Below are 19,490 nucleotides of genomic sequence, written 5' to 3'. Positions count from 1 at the left end.
ATCTTTACAATAAAACCTATGTCCACCATAAGTGATAGTACTATTTTCTTTTTTAGATGGTTTTTTAATAGGTAATTTTATTTTCGTTTCTTTTTAAGCTGTCCTAAAGTAAACGAAACTTTCCAAAAGTGGAAGTTCAATTTTCTATATTGCACTCATCTATTTTTAGACAGCAAACCAATATTCTTATAGAAAGTTTATGGCATTTAAGATCATTATATCTTTACATTTTTATTGATTATAGTGTGATTTTATTTAGGTCCATCATTAATATCACTTTTTCATTTACCAATAATCACTCACTATATCAACAGTTTGTAAATTTTTTTATAAAATAGTTTATATCTCTAACATTATTCTTCAAAGTAAATAATGATTTCCTCCCTAAATATATGAAATAGTGATTTAATACATAAGGAGTATAGTGACATGAGGATACTCCCTTGTTAATTAGAGTTTGAAATTAGAATCTAATTTTGCGTCACGTGTCTAAATTTATGTGGGAACTACATCATAAATATCCACTTAAATTTTTTAATCTTTGTGTCAAGTGAGTTAATGAGTGCAAAATACTAAGAATATAATATTAATAAACTATAAAATTAAAAAAAAAAAAACCAATCACATATACTCAATAAAAATCACAACATAACAAAGATCACCTTCTATCTTATTAAAAATTATAAAAAAAAATTATCATAAGTAGTATTAAATTTACGTAAGAATTTTAATGTGTGACTAATTAAGTTTACTTTTAAAAAAAAATAATTTGACTAATTATTTATACTTTTATGTAATCAAATTTTGCGCCATGTGTCTAAATTTATGTGAGAACCACATCATAATTATTCACTTAAGTTTGCGCTATGTGTTTAGTTAAGTTTTTTAATCTTTGTGTCGAGTGAGTTAATAAGTACAAAATACTAAGAATCTAATATTAATGGACTATAAAATAAAAAAAAAAAAAACTAATAACATATACTCAATAAAAATCACTGCACAACAAAGATCACTATACATTTTATCTTATTAAAAATTAGAAAAAAAAATGATCATAAGTAGTATTAAATTTAGGTAAGAATTTTAAAATCTAACTAATTACATCTACTTAAAATTTTTTTTTGACTAATTAATTATATTTTATGATAAAAATTGTGTTTAATTTTAAATGTATCCATATTTATGCATGTGTTACATGCTATTTTTTTAAATGCACTCATGCGTTTGCATGAGTTACATGCTAGTTTCACTTAATTACATCTAACCAACTAAATGCATGTGAGAACCACTAGTCATGGGATAGGAGGGAGAAAAAGGCAAGAGATTAAAAAAAAAAAAAACTCAATTGACACTTTATGATACTTCCAACGGAGATGTCTAAGATTTAAATCTCTCCTCGTCTATTTGTAACTATCAAATTTATATTTCAAAAGATGCAAAAAAAAAATATATATATATATATATCTTTAAAAAAAACTAAAAAAAAAATTGTATTGTGTTTAGGTGAAGTAATTCACATTTCCATAGACTTTTTGGCCACTCCCATGATTACAGTCATTCCCTTTAGTTGGGGCATGGAAGGCGTCATGAGTATAATTACAAGAAAATTTATCAAGACTTATGCCCACGTTTAGGAATGGTGGATTAATGAATAATGATGTGTAAATGTTACGCTCATGTCATGTCCTAAGGATCGCACCTTTCCAAGTTATGGTGACTTGTCCTTCCTATCTCATCCATTACTACTTTGGATGAGGTAATTGAGGATGAAAGAAGGTGGACAAGGCATTCCCCGTCAGTGTATTTGCATTGAATTGACATTAGTAGAATTAAGATGAATACATGTATAGTTTTACATAATTATCTTTAAAAACAAACTCAAAACCATATCTTATAGGGATTGGATTAGGGATACTCTATTCCTACCCCATCTCCTCTTCGGAGAAGGAAACACATCATGGGGCTAGTCGTGGGATAGGTTGGGGACAGGGCAAGTTGGAGGTATTTTAACCACCCTTAATAAAGTGGCTTCAACTTAAATAAAATGAAGACGAAAGAGAAAGGGTAACGACAATTATGAGCGTTAAAAGAGAGAGAAAGAAAGTGTTTTAATTCATAGTACTGGAAAATGTATAAAAAAAATCAATTATAATAGGATATTTATATAAAGAAATCAATTATATATATGTATTTTTTTTTTTTTTTGAGAATCAATTATATATATGTATTTGAGACAAGGTGAGGGTGGGGCAAACAAAACCCATCTTTGGCTCCATCACTTCTTTGGGGTGGGAAAAATCTTTACAAGACAAGACACATCAAGCGAGATGAGAAATTTTTATCATCTCGACTCTCTTATTAACCTCCCAACCTTCCAATAAATATGTATGCCCATTCCTCTCTCTTATTCCCCTAATTCTTCTACCCTCTGAATTAATTTGGAGAGGGAAGGGGCAGGTATTAGACAGTTGTATCCATGAATAACACTTATAACATTGGTTTTGAGAGGACTATCAACTCTGTTAGTTGATGACTTCGCCTTCGCGTCAATGTCAACAAATTAAAAATGTATAGAATTAAAGTGTTTATGAGCAATCCATTAAAAAATTTGTTTAGAAAGGAACGTTTACAATCCCACTTGTTTGGCTAGTTATTGTTTAATACTATTTCACACCTAATTTCATTGCATGAGCATTGTCGTCATCGGTAGACTTATTCATTTGAGAATTTTAAATGTGAAAATGATAAAATTTTGTGAGTTTAAACTTTCAAGAATTTAAATATGAAAATTATAACTATTTTTGTTATAAAGTTTATTCTATCTAGTTAATTTTAAAACATTAAAAAAAAAAAATGAAAAGTTGGATTCAGATATCACATTACTAATTTTCACATATGCAATTAAGAAATACTAGAATATATATTTCCTACCTAAAAGATAAGAGTTATGACCTTATAATTCTTGCGTTTCATGTGAATTGTGATGTTCAAAGGAATTGTAATTTTTTAAAATTTTCTCAAACGAATATCTAAATTTTCATGTATTCTATGGAATTAACAATTCTTATACCAAAGTCTTCCATACCGAACACACAGAATTTTATATTATCATAGTTTTTTCCCCCACAATTATATAACTAACATATAGGGTTGATGCTTCCTCAAAAAAAAAAAAAAAAAAAAAAAAAAAAAAAAAACATATAGGGTTGATGCAAATAAAAGTAGTATCAATAATGTGATAAAATGACAATAGAGTAAAATTAGGTACAAATTCTTTAGATGCAATACATTTGATTCTCCAATTAAATCTGAACACATGGCTGCTTTGATTTTTTTTTTTTTTTTTGAGAAAGACTACTTTGAATTTAATTGTTATGAAAAAAGTAACTCTATTTTGTTTTGTTGGTGAATGGAACCATGTGTTCTTTTTTGATAAACAATGAAACTAAGCACATAACTATTTTGAATTTAATTGTTATGAAAAAAAGTAACTCTATTTTGTTTTGTTGGTGAATGAAACCATGTGTTCTTTTTTTTTTTTTTTTAACAATGAAACCAAGCACATAACTATTTTGAATTTAATTATCTTTTAAAAAGATAAATAACATAATTTCTCTTTTATTGGTAAATGAAACCATATGGTTTTTTTTTTAGCATGTGTTTGAATTTCAATAGAATTCTTGAAATTTAAACATGTCATTGATAACATAGTTATTAATTGATTTTTGATCTCTTTGAAATTTTGCAAGCATAAATGATATGATAAGAACATGCAATCCAACAATTATATTTTCAAAATTTACATCTAATAAAAAGATATATAAGGAATTTGAAGAGAAAAACATTTTTTTTTTTTTAATATTGTTGGAATCTTGGGATACACCAAAATTTTCATATTCATTTTTACAATTGGTAAGGTGATTCTAGTTTTGTTTGTTTGTTTGTTTTTGTTTTTGTTTTGTTTTGTTTTGTTTTTTTTTTTTTTTAAGTACATGCTAAGTTAATATTGACACTTAAATTACTTTTAGTACAAAATCTGACTTCAAACTTAGTTGTAGCTTAAAACTATAACTTTACTCAATATCTTTTTATTGGATGTGAATTTTGACAAATTCACCATTGGATAACATCTTCTTTTTATATACTTCATGCCTGCAAAATTTCCAAAAAAATCAAAGATCAATAGCTATGACTATGTCATCAATCAAATGTTTAAATTTCAAGTTTTTGTAATCTAAAATTATAGATAAAAAATAAGTGTAAGAATCAAATAGTAAATAATATCCGATTGACACAAAATTTGACATATATATTAAAGAACGTAAAGAATATATAATCCAACAGATAGATTTTTAAAATATATAATTATATTAATTTTTTTAGTGGGAATTATAACCATTAGTTACAACAAAGTTTGTAATCAAATTTTGTCTTTATTACCAGTTTGAATCGAGGGAGAGTAAAAAAAGAGTAGAGTAAAGTTGACAGGATATTAAACTTTATTCCAAATTGGCACCAAGTTATATCCATTATTTTTATTTTATTTTATATAAAATTAGAATCACTTACTACTTGTAAAGATGATTATGAAAATGTTGGTATCCCAACAATAGTAAGAAAAAAATAATAATAATAAAGAATGAGAGGTATCGTATTCGTATTGATGTAGCTTGGAGGATTGAAAAAAAGAAAGGGTCCATTTGGGACAGCGAGCGAAGTAGCGAAACGATGACCGATCTCCTTTCTCCTTCCCTTCTTCTTTTATGATAAAAACATCGCATACGCATCCTCTCTCTCTCTCTCTCTCTCTGTGTTTGAATAAGGAAACCCCCAAAAAGGAAATTAAAAAAGAAAAGCGGCAAGTCCTACAACCACCCCCCACACAGGTCCAACTCACATTCACCGCCCAATCAAACCTCGCCACGTCACACCCACAAATGCTGTAAAGGCCTCCCCTCCATCACGCACACAACTCTCACAGTCATCTCTCTCTCTCTCACAGTCTCTTTTTGCTTTTGCCAAACCAATACCAAACCCTCTCTCTCTCTCTCTCTGAGCTCAGAACTTAATCGATGAGCTCGCCGGAATCTGACGTGTCCATCCCCCCCGATTCCCAAACCCTAAAAACCAAAACCGAGCAACTAGATTAAGCTCTTTTTACCCTCCTTTCAATAAATATAGAGGATCCTTTTATCCTTTTATCTCTAAATTAAGCTCAGAAAGAGACTCAACAGTCACACACTATGTACGTGGTTCCGCCACCTCAGCGATCGGATCCCGGGTCCGGATCCAACGATTTACGGGTCTACCAAGCCTGGAAAGGCAGCAATGTATATCCACTTTTCTTTTTCCCCTTTTTTTTTTCTCTTTCTCTCTTTTTTTCACTTTCTATTTTTCTCGTCTTTATTTCTAATTTTTCGTACAATATTGCTTTGCCTTTTAATAGATTAGAATCTGAACAGAGAATAATGCTCCGAGAATGTTTTACTAGGAACGTATATATTTAGGTTATTTTTGGATTAAACAAATTTCTCTAACTTTTTATTAACTCTCTTTTTTTTTTGGTGCCTAATTAAAGACAGTGAGAGTAATTTGGTACCCTCTTATTTAGCAAACAACGATGATGTTTTCTACTGACCATTTCAATTGCTTTCTTTCAATTAATTTCGATTAGCTAGCCCATTCATTTCAATTATGTTTGTTGAGTGCCTTTATTATTATTATTATTATATATATTAGTTACATATAGAGTTAGGGATGTAAAAGAATCGGAGTATTATAAGTAGTTCAAGATTGTTCATTTAATTTTATTTCGAGCATGAGCCAAGTTAGATTACAAGCTCGGTTCATTTTCTTGTTGAACAAGCTCAACCTTGTTCACAGGCTACTTGATTAGCTTATTCTTTGAGAAATTGTACTAGTTGAGTTAATTAAGATAGAATGCTTTTCGTTTATGAACTTGTAAAAATTAGATTTTCCAACATTGTATTGTTAACAATTATACATAGTTTTTACTACAAAATGGACTATTTATATTATCATAAATTATTTACAAACTTACACAATCATTCATAAAAACATTTACAAACTTATGCAATCCAATCCCAAGTCTATGTAAGTACGTTTTTCTACATGTATGCATATAAAACATATATAATTTATACTTAAATCAAACCTCACACTCATGAGCTTGCTTGTGAACACAATATTATGTTTGAGTTTGGCTTATTTAAAAGTCGATCCTAAATTTAGGCTTGAGCTTGGCTCATTTGCTAAATAGACAAACATAAACAATTTTTTTTTCCTCAAGTTGAGTCCAAGTTGTTCATAAACAGTTAATAAAGCCTTTGTTTCTTATTGTGTTTGAGGTTTGTAATTGCTTTTTGAAGATCATATGAAGAATAGTTCTATGGTTCTGCTAAGGTGTTAATTGTTGTCATTGCTCTTTTGCAGATATTTTTTCTTCAGGGAAGGTTCATATTTGGACCAGATGTAAGATCACTGGGATTGACCATATTTCTTATCGTTGCTCCTGTTGCAGTTTTCTGTGTCTTTGTTGCCAGAAAACTGATGGATGTCTATTCTAATCACTGGGGAGTATCAATAATGGTTGTTTCTGTTGTGTTCACTATTTATGTGAGTTCTCTTTTACTGCACACATATAGTATTTATTACTTTATTTTGCATTTTTTATTGTTTTCCAATGCTGTTGATGTTATGACATTTAATAAGGACCAGTTTGCTTTGGAATTCTTTGTACTGAAAAAAGATAAATTTCAAGTTTGTTTAGAATCTCCTTTTGGAATTAAGATATCAGTTAATGTAGCTACAGCATGTGGTTTAGCAGCCTTTAGTAGTCAGGATACATGAAAGGTCTAAAACCGCCATGATTTTTACAAGATACAAAATGGATTAAATCATTATAATCTCCAACTTTTTCTAGGAAGTTTGCATAGAAATGTGTTTCATCATTGCATGTTGAACAACAGAGTTTTGTGGTTTTTTCTCATGCAGAAATCTTGAATGAGATAGAATACAGAGTTTAGTTGATTATAATTTCTGCGAGCCCCTCCATTGATCAAGTACAAGCCTTCTTGGTGTCTATGGAGTTCAGCTGCAGTGTTAATACTTGGTACATTGCCCTATATGGCAGGAAAAACCTACCAACCAAGAACCGTTTGCATCTTTAAGGCCTCACATCTGGCCCAAGAGAGGAGAGAGAGAGAGAGAGAGAGAGAGAGAGAGAGAGGGAAGGGGGGAGGGGTGATTATATGGTTTGACTTATTTTGCCTTATCAAATGATGCTCCAATAGCCATCAATTTCTTTTTTTTATTGTTTGGATTACCTATACACAAAATCATTGCAAAAACTTTATGATGGATGTATTTTGAAATCAAAACTATTTGGCATGCTGACTTACCTGAAAAAGAATATGCAGAGCAATTGTTGAGTCAAACTATGTAGATCCTAGGTGAGAGAAAAATATGCTACCTCTAGTTATGGAGGCTTGAGAGAAGCTTGTTTAGTGATGCAGGAGAGTTATCGGAATTAATGTTTCAGAATCTTTGCAAGTAGTAGAACCCCTTGTGTTTCTGCATTTGATATTTTTTCTTTAGTGCATGAGCTTCACGGCCACTGATGTACTTGTTTGTGTGTGTGTGGATAATGACAAGTAGTAAACTTATAGTGATATAGATACATAACGTACTAGGAGGAATCAATTACAGAAATAGGTTGACAGATACAAAGACAAATAAATGTACCAGGAGCCACTGATTGGCCAAATTTTCTAGACTGAAAATGGCCAGAGACAGGGTTATGTGGTCGCAAAAGCGGAAGTGCCTAAATGTTTCATTCATCTTTTGGTTAGGTCTTGCATGGGCTAGTTTTTTCTGTCTAACAAGCTTGGACAATATTTTCAATATGCAATTGCAATTTTTGAAGCTGATGCGGGAAGTGCAAAGAAACTTTAATTTAGTTTGGTTTTATTTAATTTTGGAGTCAGTTGCAATTTTTATAGGTGCTGACTCCTTGTATTCTTTCACTTGGTGCTGACTCCAAGAAAGCCTATGTGTTGTCTCCTAGGTTCCTTCAATCTTTATTTTCTGTTTTAAAATTTTTGTTGTTGCATTTTTTTTGGCTTGTTCTGTGTCAGAAGTAGTCAAAATGACCTTCTGTAAATGAAATCTAAGTGGTTTAACATTTTTACTTTATTTTACTTTTACAGATTTTAGTTCTTCTTCTGCTAACCTCTGGAAGAGATCCTGGTATAATTCCACGCAATGCACACCCTCCCGAACCAGAAGGCTTTGATGGGAATGTAGAAGTTGGGGCTAGTCAAACTCCACAGTTACGTTTGCCTCGCATCAAGGAAGTAGAGGTCAATGGGATCATTATAAAGATTAAATACTGTGATACTTGCATGCTTTACAGACCTGCTCGCTGCTCACATTGTTCAATTTGCAATAACTGTGTGGAGCGATTTGACCACCACTGCCCCTGGGTTGGGCAGTGTATTGGGCGGGTAAGTCACAACCTTTTTTTTTTTTTTGGTGCATGTTTGCCAGTACCAAAACCTGTTTTATGTTTACTATGTCATATTGTTTTCTTTTCCTTTTTATTTTATACGTTTTTTTTTTTTTTTGTGGGGGGGGGGGGGGGGGGGGGGGGGGGGGGCGTTGGTTGAGGTTCTGCAATGCTGCATCATTGTTCATGGGTAGACTGTTTCATTAGTTTAAGAGAAACATGAGCTTTTCTATAAGGGAAAATATTAGATGGACTCAAATCTAATGATCTTGAGCACACCTCTAAACTTTTTGGCTTAGCCTAGGGACTTTCTGGAGAAAACACTGGAATTTAAATCATTTTAGAGACCACCTCCATGGGGTAGCTCGGAAGGGCTGGAGGCTGGAGCTCATGATTATCAGCCTGACTGAAGATAAGCATGACTGAAAATTGATAAAATGAGTTTAGTTCAAATTTGAATTAAAATTGTTATATTGAATGACTCATATTTCTGGTTATGAGTTGAATTGATGATGCTCAAAGCTTTGGGTGTAAATAGTATATCTGAAAAATCTAAATTCTGGTTGCAGCGAAATTATCGATTCTTTTTCATGTTTGTCTTCTCGACGACCCTTCTTTGTATATATGTCTTTGCATTCTGCTGGGTCTACATCAGAAGGATCATGGAAGGAGAGCAGACATCAATTTGGAAAGCAATGATCAAAACACCAGCCTCCATTGTGCTAATAGTTTACACTTTCATATCTATGTGGTTTGTTGGTGGCCTTACTGCCTTCCATTTATATCTCATCAGTACAAATCAGGTACGATATCCATCTTCTTCATGTCCCAACCCTATAGTGTGGAATTCTATGCATCTGCCCTAAATTAATTCCTCTGTTAGTAACGGACAAGTTTTCATATCTGCTTTTGCAGACAACATATGAAAATTTCAGATATCGATATGATCGACGAGCTAATCCCTTTAACAAAGGAGTGGTGGACAACTTCAAGGAAATATTTTGCACCAGCATTCCTGAGTCCAAGAACAATTTCAGGGCAAAGGTGCCAAGGGAAGCTGGGTTACCTGCAAGGCCAGCGGGTGGGGGTTTTATGAGTCCAAATATGGGGAAAGCTGTGGAGGACATAGAAATGGGCAGGAAAACAGTATGGGAAGACATGGCTGCTGGGGCAGATAATTGTGAAGCGCAACTTAACAGTAATGATCGCATGAATATAAAGGATGGTGAATTAGGTGAAATTGCTCCAGATATAAGGACTACAGTAGATGCCCCAGGGGAGCGTGCCGGAATACATCCCAGGAGATCCAGTTGGGGAAGGAAAAGTGGTAGCTGGGAAATGTCACCTGAAGTACTTGCTTTGGCAGCAAGAGTGGGGGAACCAAACCGTGTTGGTGGGAGTAGCAGCAGCACCTTGACAACCGAGAACCGAAATTCATAGCCAATGTATGATGGATTACTGGACTTAGGAAATGAGATGGGATTTGATTTGGTTGGTGTAGAGTGGATTCATTGAAGTTTCACGGTTCGTCACTCAACTTCCACTTAATATTATTTGCAATAGGGAGGGTGGGGGGGACTTTTGCTGGGTTGTAAGTGTTGATTTGGCTGTTGTGGTGTGTTGTTATAAGAGTGAGCTTTTCTTGAGTCATGGTTTTGGTACCACATTTGTGGAATTATTTAGCGTCTAGTTGTATTGCAATTGTGGAATTAGTGTCAATTATCTGGCTAACTCCCATCTCTTTCTAGTGGGGCAATAATTTTAATTGCTATACTTTGTAAAATTAGGCTGGGCTGCACTTGATAGGGTTTGGACAGTTAGTGGCTAGGGCAGGCGTAGCTTATTATTAAGCTCTTTGCCTGACCTGGGCATGATAATGGGATTGAGAACTGGTTTAAACTTGACTAAGTCAATTTTGAAACAAAAATTTGTCAACTTCTATAAGTGAATTGAGGTTATTTGTTTAATTGTTCACCCAACCGAACCCAACCACCACTAGTCCCAACAGAGCTTGTTAAAAAAGCGACTCTTGGTCAATTTTGGGGGTTGGGGGAGAAAGAAGAAAAAGCTAAAGAAATCTTATATCAATTAATGTAATCTTTAGATTAAGCCAAAAAAGTTAACAATCTTTACTACTAATGCGTTGAACTGTTGTGCGGTTTTTAATTTGAAGTTTTGGTAAAAAAAAAAAATTTCCTCAAAATATCGTCAACAACTTGGGTGGGGGTGGGGGACCAAGGAACCAAAAAAAAGAGTTTGGATCACAACACCTTAACCCATTTACATAAACCGTGAGAGGCATTATTTGCCCCCGATCACAATCCAAAAGAGCAATATACAAATTCTAATAGCTGAAAACAAACATCCTCTAGTGAGGCTTAACTTTTACATGGAATGGTATTTTGTTTATTTTATTTTATTTTATAATTTGATAATTGGAGGGGATCTGAATCGAATGTCTCTGTTGTAAATATCATGAGGTGTTAACTAGTTGAGTCACAAGACTTCTGATCCGTTTGGGTCCAATTAGGTCCATCTGTTCCAATTTGGTCCCCTTTGGTCTACTCGGTTCACTTTGATCCATTTCAGCCCATTAAGTCCAGTTTGGTCCATTTTGGTCCACTTCAGTGTACTTACTTAAGAATAGGAAAATACAGGTTTGGGTTGAAAGTATTATCAATTATTTGAGTAATACTAATTGTAATTATATGATAATCTCTTTAAGAGAATGAGAAATTTGAAACATAAGAATTTTAGTTGTACCAAAAGAAGTTAGGAAAATATAATGCATAATAAGAATACTTATTAAAATATGGACCACTTCAAATATATATAAATATAAATATATATATATATATTTATATATATATCAATCAAAAACACCAAAAATGATAAAATTATATATTTGTAAAAATAGAGAGGTGAAAACTACTTTTTATAAATTGTTTAATTTTTAGGAAGAACAAATTATCTACAATAAAATTTTGAGAATAACTTATACATTATACCATATCTTAAAATAATTATATATTTCCACGTGATGCTTGGGTTTACGACTAGTAAAATAAATAAAATTAAAGAAATTGTCAATAATTACAAGTTCTAGTAGAACTTTTGATTTTGGTCAATTAGAATTGACCATTTGTCTTTAAAGAATTAAATCATAATGAAACCCATCTACAAAAAGATACCCTAATTATAATCATTATCTCAAACATTGTTTTTGATTATTTCCTCGAGTGTATGTAGTCCCCTCGTTCTACATAGGGAGGAATTCCATGGAGGTGGCCCCAAGATGTTGGCGAGAGATTTCGAACTCATAATCTCATGGATATCATAAAGCCTTAGAAACCACTAAGCCATCCCTGAGTTATCAAAATCAAGCCCTAATATCTTCTTTAAAGTTTCTCAACCGGTAGATGTGTAAAAGTAGCATGATGCAAACAAGAAGGCAAGGATGAAGGGAGATGGAAGCCTTGGCATTTATATATGAAGTTCCACTAATCCTCTAAAGTGTCAAGAATGCACCACTGCATGCACCATTGCCCAGCAAAGATGGCATGGTGGTAAGGTCAAAAATGGTGCAGCAAACATTGTAATGTAACCATGACCAATGAAAGCTTCACGCCTGTCAAAGAGTCAGCTTTTCCCTTGCCCTAAGTCCAAGGGCTAGCATCCCTGCACAACACGTTTAGAGTTAGAAAGCATCACACTTAAATAAATTTTCAATGCTCTTCTCAGTTAATACAGTGACTTGAATTAGAGTTTCTTTCTACTTCATATACTTAGGCAAAGGGGTTTTCCACGTAAACTAATGTGCCTTACTTTCTACCTTACGTAACATCTACTAATTAACTCGCCATTGATATGTTTTGATGGCATCAAATGTATGGTTAGTTTTACCAATCTAAAGACCTGTGCCTATCCAAACTAAGCTACCACGTACACTTTTTAAATTCTCTAATTGGACAGTTAAGATTAAAAAAAAAAATGGTTAAGTTTTTAACTTTTCATCTTCGCCATCTATAAGGTATTGCACCCCATACAATACCCAATGATATTGCAAGACATATCGATCCAAAATTTTCAGTTTCATGTATGCGCAGCTATCAATTTTGCCTCTAATCAGCCACGTGGTTTACATAGAGCCATTGACGGAAATATGAGAAATAAGAGTCCGGTTAATGTATGCCCTTAGAGCATACATTAATCATCTATTTTTATAAAGTTTTTATAGGAAATTGAAAAAGCTGTCAAAACAGTAAATCACTTTTTCATTTTTTCATAAAAAGTTTCATAAAATAGTTTACTATTGTATACCCTAATGACACACATTAGTAAAACCCTAAGAAACTTTTTATGAAAAAAAAAAAAAGTTACAAACTTTTTAGATAACTTTTTCAATTCCCAATAAAATGTTTTTAAAAATGGATGATTAATGTATACTCTAAGGACATACATTAACCGGACCTATATATATATATAAAGGGTTGGGTTAAAGTTACACTAAGTAACTTTAAGTAATGTTACACCACTCAATAACTTGTTATAGAATTCATATTTTGAAAATCCCACCATTGAATTACATGTTATATATATTCTTAACAATCATGCCAATTTTCATGTCAATTGAATGTTATTTACCATTTAATCCGTAAACTCATTTTTTATGCCTTATTTTAAATTACAAAAACTTGAATTTAAAAAATTGATTGATGACATGATTATTAATCTTTGATCACCTTGAAATTTTGCACGCATGGAGAATATACGAAGATAATGTAATCTAACTGTAAATTTGTCAAAATTTACATCCAATTAAAAAGTATTGAGTAGTGTAATTTGAACTCAACCCCTATATATATATATATATATATATAAAATAGCGTTGTACACAGTAAATAGTAATAATCATAATAATCTCACCTAATAGTAATTGTAAGGATACAATTTGAATCCCTATCCCAAAGGATAAATGAATTTAGGCCCAAACAACCCAATACAATGAATTTGTAGAGAGTGGGTTGGAAAACTGAGTTTCAATGAATCAGACAACAAGTAAAGTTGATTCAGATGACAAGAAAATGAAGATAGACTGGTTTAATCTAAAGAAAATCGCCTTCGGCACAGTTCGATGAGATCGGCTCTTATATATTTCTCTCAGGTTTGATTACAAATTCAATTCTTGATTGCTACAATATTTTTCTTTTAATTTATCGATCCCTTTCTCTTAAGGTCTCTCTTCCATTTTATACTATCTTTTCCTTTCATCTTCACCTTCCACGTGTAGATCAGATTGTTGGTGTTGATCCTTGTCTCATCAGCATTTTCCTGAAATCTTTGGGTAGCAGCTGTAAGGCTAAAAGTTACTATTCAAGTATTATTTCCTCATCAATGTGGTCAGAGAGTTAGCTGCAGAACATTTAATGCGGTGGTAGCAACTTTTCCTTTAGATATATCGTAGCTTTCCTCTGTCTTATTTCTTCTTGATATTTATCCTCATCCATGGAATGATCCAGAACGTTACTCTTGATGGCAGTCCACACCCTTTGACCTTGGCTTTACTCAGTGGAGGAGGCACTCTTCCTCGGACCACCCTCCTGGACAGTTTTGATCGGACTTCACTTCTTCACCTACTAACACAGTTCTTTATGAAAGTGTTTACCAGTTCTCGAATTATCTAATGTTCTTGAATTGGCTCCTGACCTAATATATACATGGATATGGGCTCCAGGGCACTCTATAGTAATAAAGAAAATTAACCTTTGTATTAATGGCATTGCAATGAATGGGAGTTAATTATCTTTTAGCGGACCAGACTAGAGTCCCCTAGCCCTGTCTCAGCTTCCAATTTAATGTTTGTCTGGATCACAAGCTTTCCAAGAGTTATTAAAAGTTTTGTAATTTGCCTAGAATTTTATAAAAAAATTTCTTATTCTAAATTTATTTTTTCAATTCTTTTTTACATCAAAATCGAAAAATAATATAAAAAATAATTCTATCATAAAAGATGAAATGTCAATACATTAATTTCTTCTCATTAATAATCATGTCTTTTACAAAGAAGACGCAGTGCAATGGTAGGAGAAATTTGTATCCAAAACCAAATTTCACCTCACGATTTAAAGTACTATTGACAACACAGTGCTGGACACTTGCTTTGTAATCAAACAAGCAATCAATGAATGGAACCCCATAGAGCATGGACACGTGTCTTGATTGTATTGCTCACAATAGTAGAAGTTGGTTGAGTCTAATCCCTAGCCAATTCAATTACAACATGGTAGTATCAAGCTTAGATGAGGTTGACCACATGGGATGGGGTCACCATCCCCACAGTAATTTTATAATAAGTTAATAATTTCATATCTTCAAACTGAGGGAGGTAACTGTCCAGTCAACACAATGCCTAGTCTGCCAGTGCTAAGGTCAAGGTGACGATGATGATGATACATGGCAATTTGTAAAATAAAACTCAAAGCCAAAGGCAAACATTGTTGTTATTAATGCAATGATGCTAGAAGAATCCAAAAATGTCATAACTACCCCTTCTAAATGAGAAGAGCTGGTTTTTGGCTCTTCATTGCTAGAAAACTGTGCTATACGGGAAAAAATAAAATAAAATTTGATTGAATTTAATGGGATCTCCCTTTTCCTGATGGGTAAAAACTCATGAACAAAAAAGAGTGACAAAGCTTTTTTGGCTCAGAGCTCCAGTTTTGACATTTTTTCACTTCACTCAGTAACCATCTTTTTCTTCCTCACAGTTACAGATGACATAAGTATTAGGTACTTTGTGCTGAAAGACGAGACTCCCAAAGCCAATGTAGGAGTGATAAATTAGCTGAAGTAGGTGGGTTCTTTGATTTTGTCTTAGTTTTCAGTGGTTGAGCTCGTTTCCTTCAATCTTTCTTTAGGTTGGTGTTTTCTGATTTGCATATCAGTTGCTAAGCTGTTTTAGTATTTTTTATGGCCATTTGGGATGGATTTTTTTCTCCCTCTAAATACTGTTCATACTGTTGTTTTTAACTTCCCATTTAGGTTGTCGGGAATAGGATTTGATTGGTTTGTTGTGGATGTCTTTCATGGCAGATATGTACAAGAATCAGCTGCAGGAACTTGCACAGAGAAGCTGTTTCAATCTGCCTTCTTATGCCTGCTTCAGAGAAGGACCTGATCATGCACCAAGATTCAAAGCTTCTGTGAATTTCAATGGTGAGATCTTTGAAAGCCCAAGCTATTGCACCACATTAAGACAGGCAGAGCATGCAGCTGCTGAAGTAGCTCTCAGTGTCCTGTCCACAAGAGGCCCTGCAAGGTCTCTCACTGCAAGAGTTCTTGTAAGTTCCTGTGGTAATATTAACATGCTCTCAATATTCGGCGAGTTTTCTTGATTGTCTGGAGCAATATAAGCATTACCCATGTATCTCTTAATTTATTTTTACTCATTTCCTCTATTGTGGATTACAATGAAGGATGAAACTGGAATATACAAGAACCTCCTTCAAGAAACTGCTCATAGAGCTGGACTGAACCTCCCTGTATATACCACAATAAGATCAGGTCCTGGCCATGTTCCAATTTTCACTTGTACTGTAGAGCTCGCAGGCATGAATTTCACTGGTGAGCCAGCCAAGACAAAGAAACAAGCTGAGAAGAATGCTGCAATAGCAGCTTGGTCTGCCCTGAAAAAATGTAAATATATTTTGATTTATTTCCATTAGTAGATTGTTTTTCATCTTCTAGTATTTGTATTTTAGCGTAATCAATGTACATTTCTGTGCAGTGCCAAACATGGGTGCATGGACAAATAAAGAGGCAGTCACTCGTGAAGAACAGGATCAGGCAGTTGTGACAAGGTTTCTTTCAAATTTTAGACCAAAAGATGATTTCAAACAAGCAAGGAGGAGGGATCAGAACCAAGCAAAACGAAGAATGGTGAGGTCCCATAGAGACTTTAGTTGTGGTTCTTCATCCACATCTAGTAATCATCAAATACAGCATCAGCAGTGGAGGCTTTTGGATCTGTTACTTGACTCTGCTTCAGAAGGTTCATCACAAATTAAAAACTCCTTTGTGTCTCTTCTGCCTCCTCCCCCTCCTAGAACAGCTTCAAAGATCTTGCCACCAACTTCACCTAGAGACACTCCCTCTCCATACTCATCAAATAGGTCCATTCCAGTACAAGTCAGGGGCAGATCACAAATTATAACACCTCCATTGGAAGAGCATAAAAGAGATGAGGAAGAGTGGCTTGGTGGGAAATCAGATTCAAGCAAGAAGCCTATTGAAAAGGAAGGTCCAAGCAATTCAAGTTCAAATTTTGTCTATGGGGCTAGCTCAATATATAGGCAATTTCCTATGTCCAATACTGGGAAGGTGACCTCTTCAATGCTTGATAGCACCATTCAACATGAACAAAGCCAAATCAGAACTGGGCCTTTTGGTTCAGCTCAAGACAAGGCACCTACAAATGCCCACATGGCTAGAACCATGTACACTGGAGGGTTCAATCCTCACAGGATAGCCCCAGCAGTTCAAATCAGATCAGTGATCCCAGTGTGTGCAGCACCACCACCAATGAGACCCCAACAACCCTCAAACTCTCCAACAATGAAAGAAACTACTTCATCATCAACTTTAATTCCTTCTCCTTCTACTTCATTTGGAGAAGAGGTCTCATCAGCTAGCTCAAAGTTCAACAACAAGCCACAGTTATCCTCAACCTCAACTCAACTCAGTTCTGAGTTCAACAAGCTACAATTATTATGAGGTAAAAAACAACATTATAATCTTATTATACAACCTAAGTTTAGCATTTTCTACCAGTTTTAACATCATGGGTTGTGTTCTCTTAAAACTTTTACTATTGACCCTTGAGAACCATAGTTTTTGTCTCTTGGGTCTATGGAGAAATTTTGTAAAAGATGATATAATTAAATATAATTTTCACCTTTGACATGTATTTACAATTTTACTGCTCAAAATAGACCCAGAGAGAGAGTGAGTGCAATAAATGAGATCTAGGGGAGTGGGTTGCAGAAGATTAAGTAAGGAAGAGAAAAAGTAAGAGAAAGAGTTAGGGGGCAGATGGGGGTATCAATGAAGGCAGTCTGAAGAGGACGAACAGACAATTTCAGCGATAAACGCAAGCAATTAAGTTACCCTCAGAAATATTTAATGGTCCTGTCTTCACCATTAATGCTCCTCTTGCACATACACACAGAAAAAGAGAGAGAAAGAGGGCCTCTCTTCCTCATCTTCTTCCTCTCATTTATTAGCCTCTTCTTTTATAATACTATTTCTTTTGAGCTGGTTTTTGGTTTTCTTTCTTTCTCTCTCTCTTTTTTAAATTCATTTTTTAATGATTTTCAATATTAAAATGTGACTAGACATAGAGACAGAGACTGCAGAGAAAAGTTTGGAATTTTCTTATTTTTTGAATGAAAAGTAGCCGTTATATATGTTAAGGGCTTGTGGGGGGTACTTCATGTCCAAATGGGTCTTCTATGGTAAATTCAACTCTTTTGCAAATCCTATCTGTCCAGTCTAATGTGAATTTTTAGCCATGGCCCATTTCAAAAGGTTGACCTTCAAAAAGCTTTTCCACCGAGAAAAAGACTGATAAATCCTGATTATGCAGCACCAAAGACACAGGGATCAAAAAGTCAATATAGAATACTAGAACATTGTAATATATATAAAAATATATATAGTTTCTTTGGTTAGGTTGAAGTGTGTGGCTTGGAACAGGAACATAATTAACCTAAGTGGACCTCAAGTTGGTGTATGCCAGATCACTGTTGTGTCAATATAGAAAGCAAGCTAATTTTTGCATAATTCAGCGAATAAAAAAGTTGTTGTCAAATGCAACAAAGTTGACAAACTTCGTCCCACAATAACCTGTTCTGGGACCAATACCAACTTTTTGATTGTGATGCTTTGCTAGAAATTTAATAGCAACATGACGTTTATTATTCTAGTATTGATTTCAACCAAAATCTCCTCCCATTCATTTCATTGAGATGAAAAGTTTCTCGCATAGATCGCCTTAAAACAAGTTTTTCGTAACTGCTATACAATTGTCATGGAAAATGTTGAGTTAAAAGCGATAAGAAGTTGTTTTTCCCTAAATAACCATTATTATTTATTCCCTAACAAATACTTTTTGTAATTCAATTGGTTGGCATCTCCTAGTATTTTCATAATAATTAAGGTTTAAATTTTTCATTCCTGTTTTAACTATCAAATTACTTATAGCAAAAAAAAAAAAAGACTTACTATTAAGATTGGTATTCTTGAATGAATATACGTCCATTTATTGGAATGCCCGTTGCAAATGACTCAGCTGTGCCTATACCAATTTAGCCAACCGTTTGAAAGGATGGGGTCATGCTGCATCCATGGGTGGCATGTTCCACAAGGTTGTTCCAATGTGATGGCTGTGGGTAGACAATCCATCGCTTTACAATATAAGGGTTTTTCTTTTTTCCTTCAATATCCCTATGAAGCATAAAATAAAAGTTCAAGCCATACCGTTAAGTTTTGTGATTTGAAAATATTGCTTGATTCTTCCCTAGAGAAAAACTTGAATTTTAATTCATCCTCTTGCCCTTGTTAGAATTAAAAGTTTTAACATTACGTTTTATAAATATATGAAAATAATCCGATTGATATATTAAATTATATAAAAATGTTTTTTTTTTTCCTAATTCATGCATTTCTTATAAAATATTAAGTGACAATATATTTTATATTTGCATTGGGTTCCAAATTGCATTTAGTCAGCCCTAGACTAGGCCTTATTTTTGCAAACCATGAATTTGAGCTAGATTTGAAAAGAATATGTTTGAAACTGAATTGAGGTATTCAATAGAAATAACATTGTATAAAATTTGCAAATTAAAAAAAAAAAAAACTATTTTATAATTAAAATACTCTAAACATATAAAAATTTTCAAAG

At 33.4% G+C, this 19,490-nt stretch overlaps 2 protein-coding genes across 4 annotated transcripts; both read left to right on the top strand.

Annotated features, from left to right (window-relative positions):
• Positions 1-4,786: 4,786 nt before the first annotated feature.
• LOC126714554 (probable protein S-acyltransferase 7) lies at positions 4,787-10,258 on the top strand. Its single transcript, XM_050414748.1, has 5 exons — positions 4,787-5,330; positions 6,454-6,636; positions 8,229-8,525; positions 9,097-9,330; positions 9,443-10,258. Exons 1-5 carry the CDS (start codon positions 5,244-5,246, stop codon positions 9,965-9,967), a joined length of 1,326 nt encoding a protein of 441 aa, XP_050270705.1. The 5' UTR covers positions 4,787-5,243; the 3' UTR covers positions 9,968-10,258.
• Positions 10,259-14,989: 4,731 nt separating this feature from the next.
• On the top strand, positions 14,990-17,492 carry LOC126714553 (double-stranded RNA-binding protein 5). 3 transcript variants are annotated; one of them, XM_050414747.1, is made up of 4 exons: positions 14,990-15,380; positions 15,620-15,867; positions 16,003-16,222; positions 16,314-17,492. In XM_050414747.1, exons 2-4 carry the CDS (start codon positions 15,622-15,624, stop codon positions 17,297-17,299), a joined length of 1,452 nt encoding a protein of 483 aa, XP_050270704.1. In that variant the 5' UTR covers positions 14,990-15,380; positions 15,620-15,621; the 3' UTR covers positions 17,300-17,492. The 3 variants fall into 3 exon arrangements, with proteins under 3 accessions (XP_050270704.1, XP_050270703.1, XP_050270702.1); XM_050414746.1 differs by having other exon boundaries at positions 14,991-15,444; XM_050414745.1 differs by lacking the exon at positions 14,990-15,380 and having other exon boundaries at positions 15,613-15,867.
• Positions 17,493-19,490: the final 1,998 nt, after the last annotated feature.

Source organism: Quercus robur, chromosome 2 (genome assembly GCF_932294415.1).
Source record: "Quercus robur chromosome 2, dhQueRobu3.1, whole genome shotgun sequence".
NCBI lineage: Eukaryota > Viridiplantae > Streptophyta > Magnoliopsida > Fagales > Fagaceae > Quercus > Quercus robur.
This window is presented reverse-complemented; position numbering and strand designations above follow the sequence as displayed.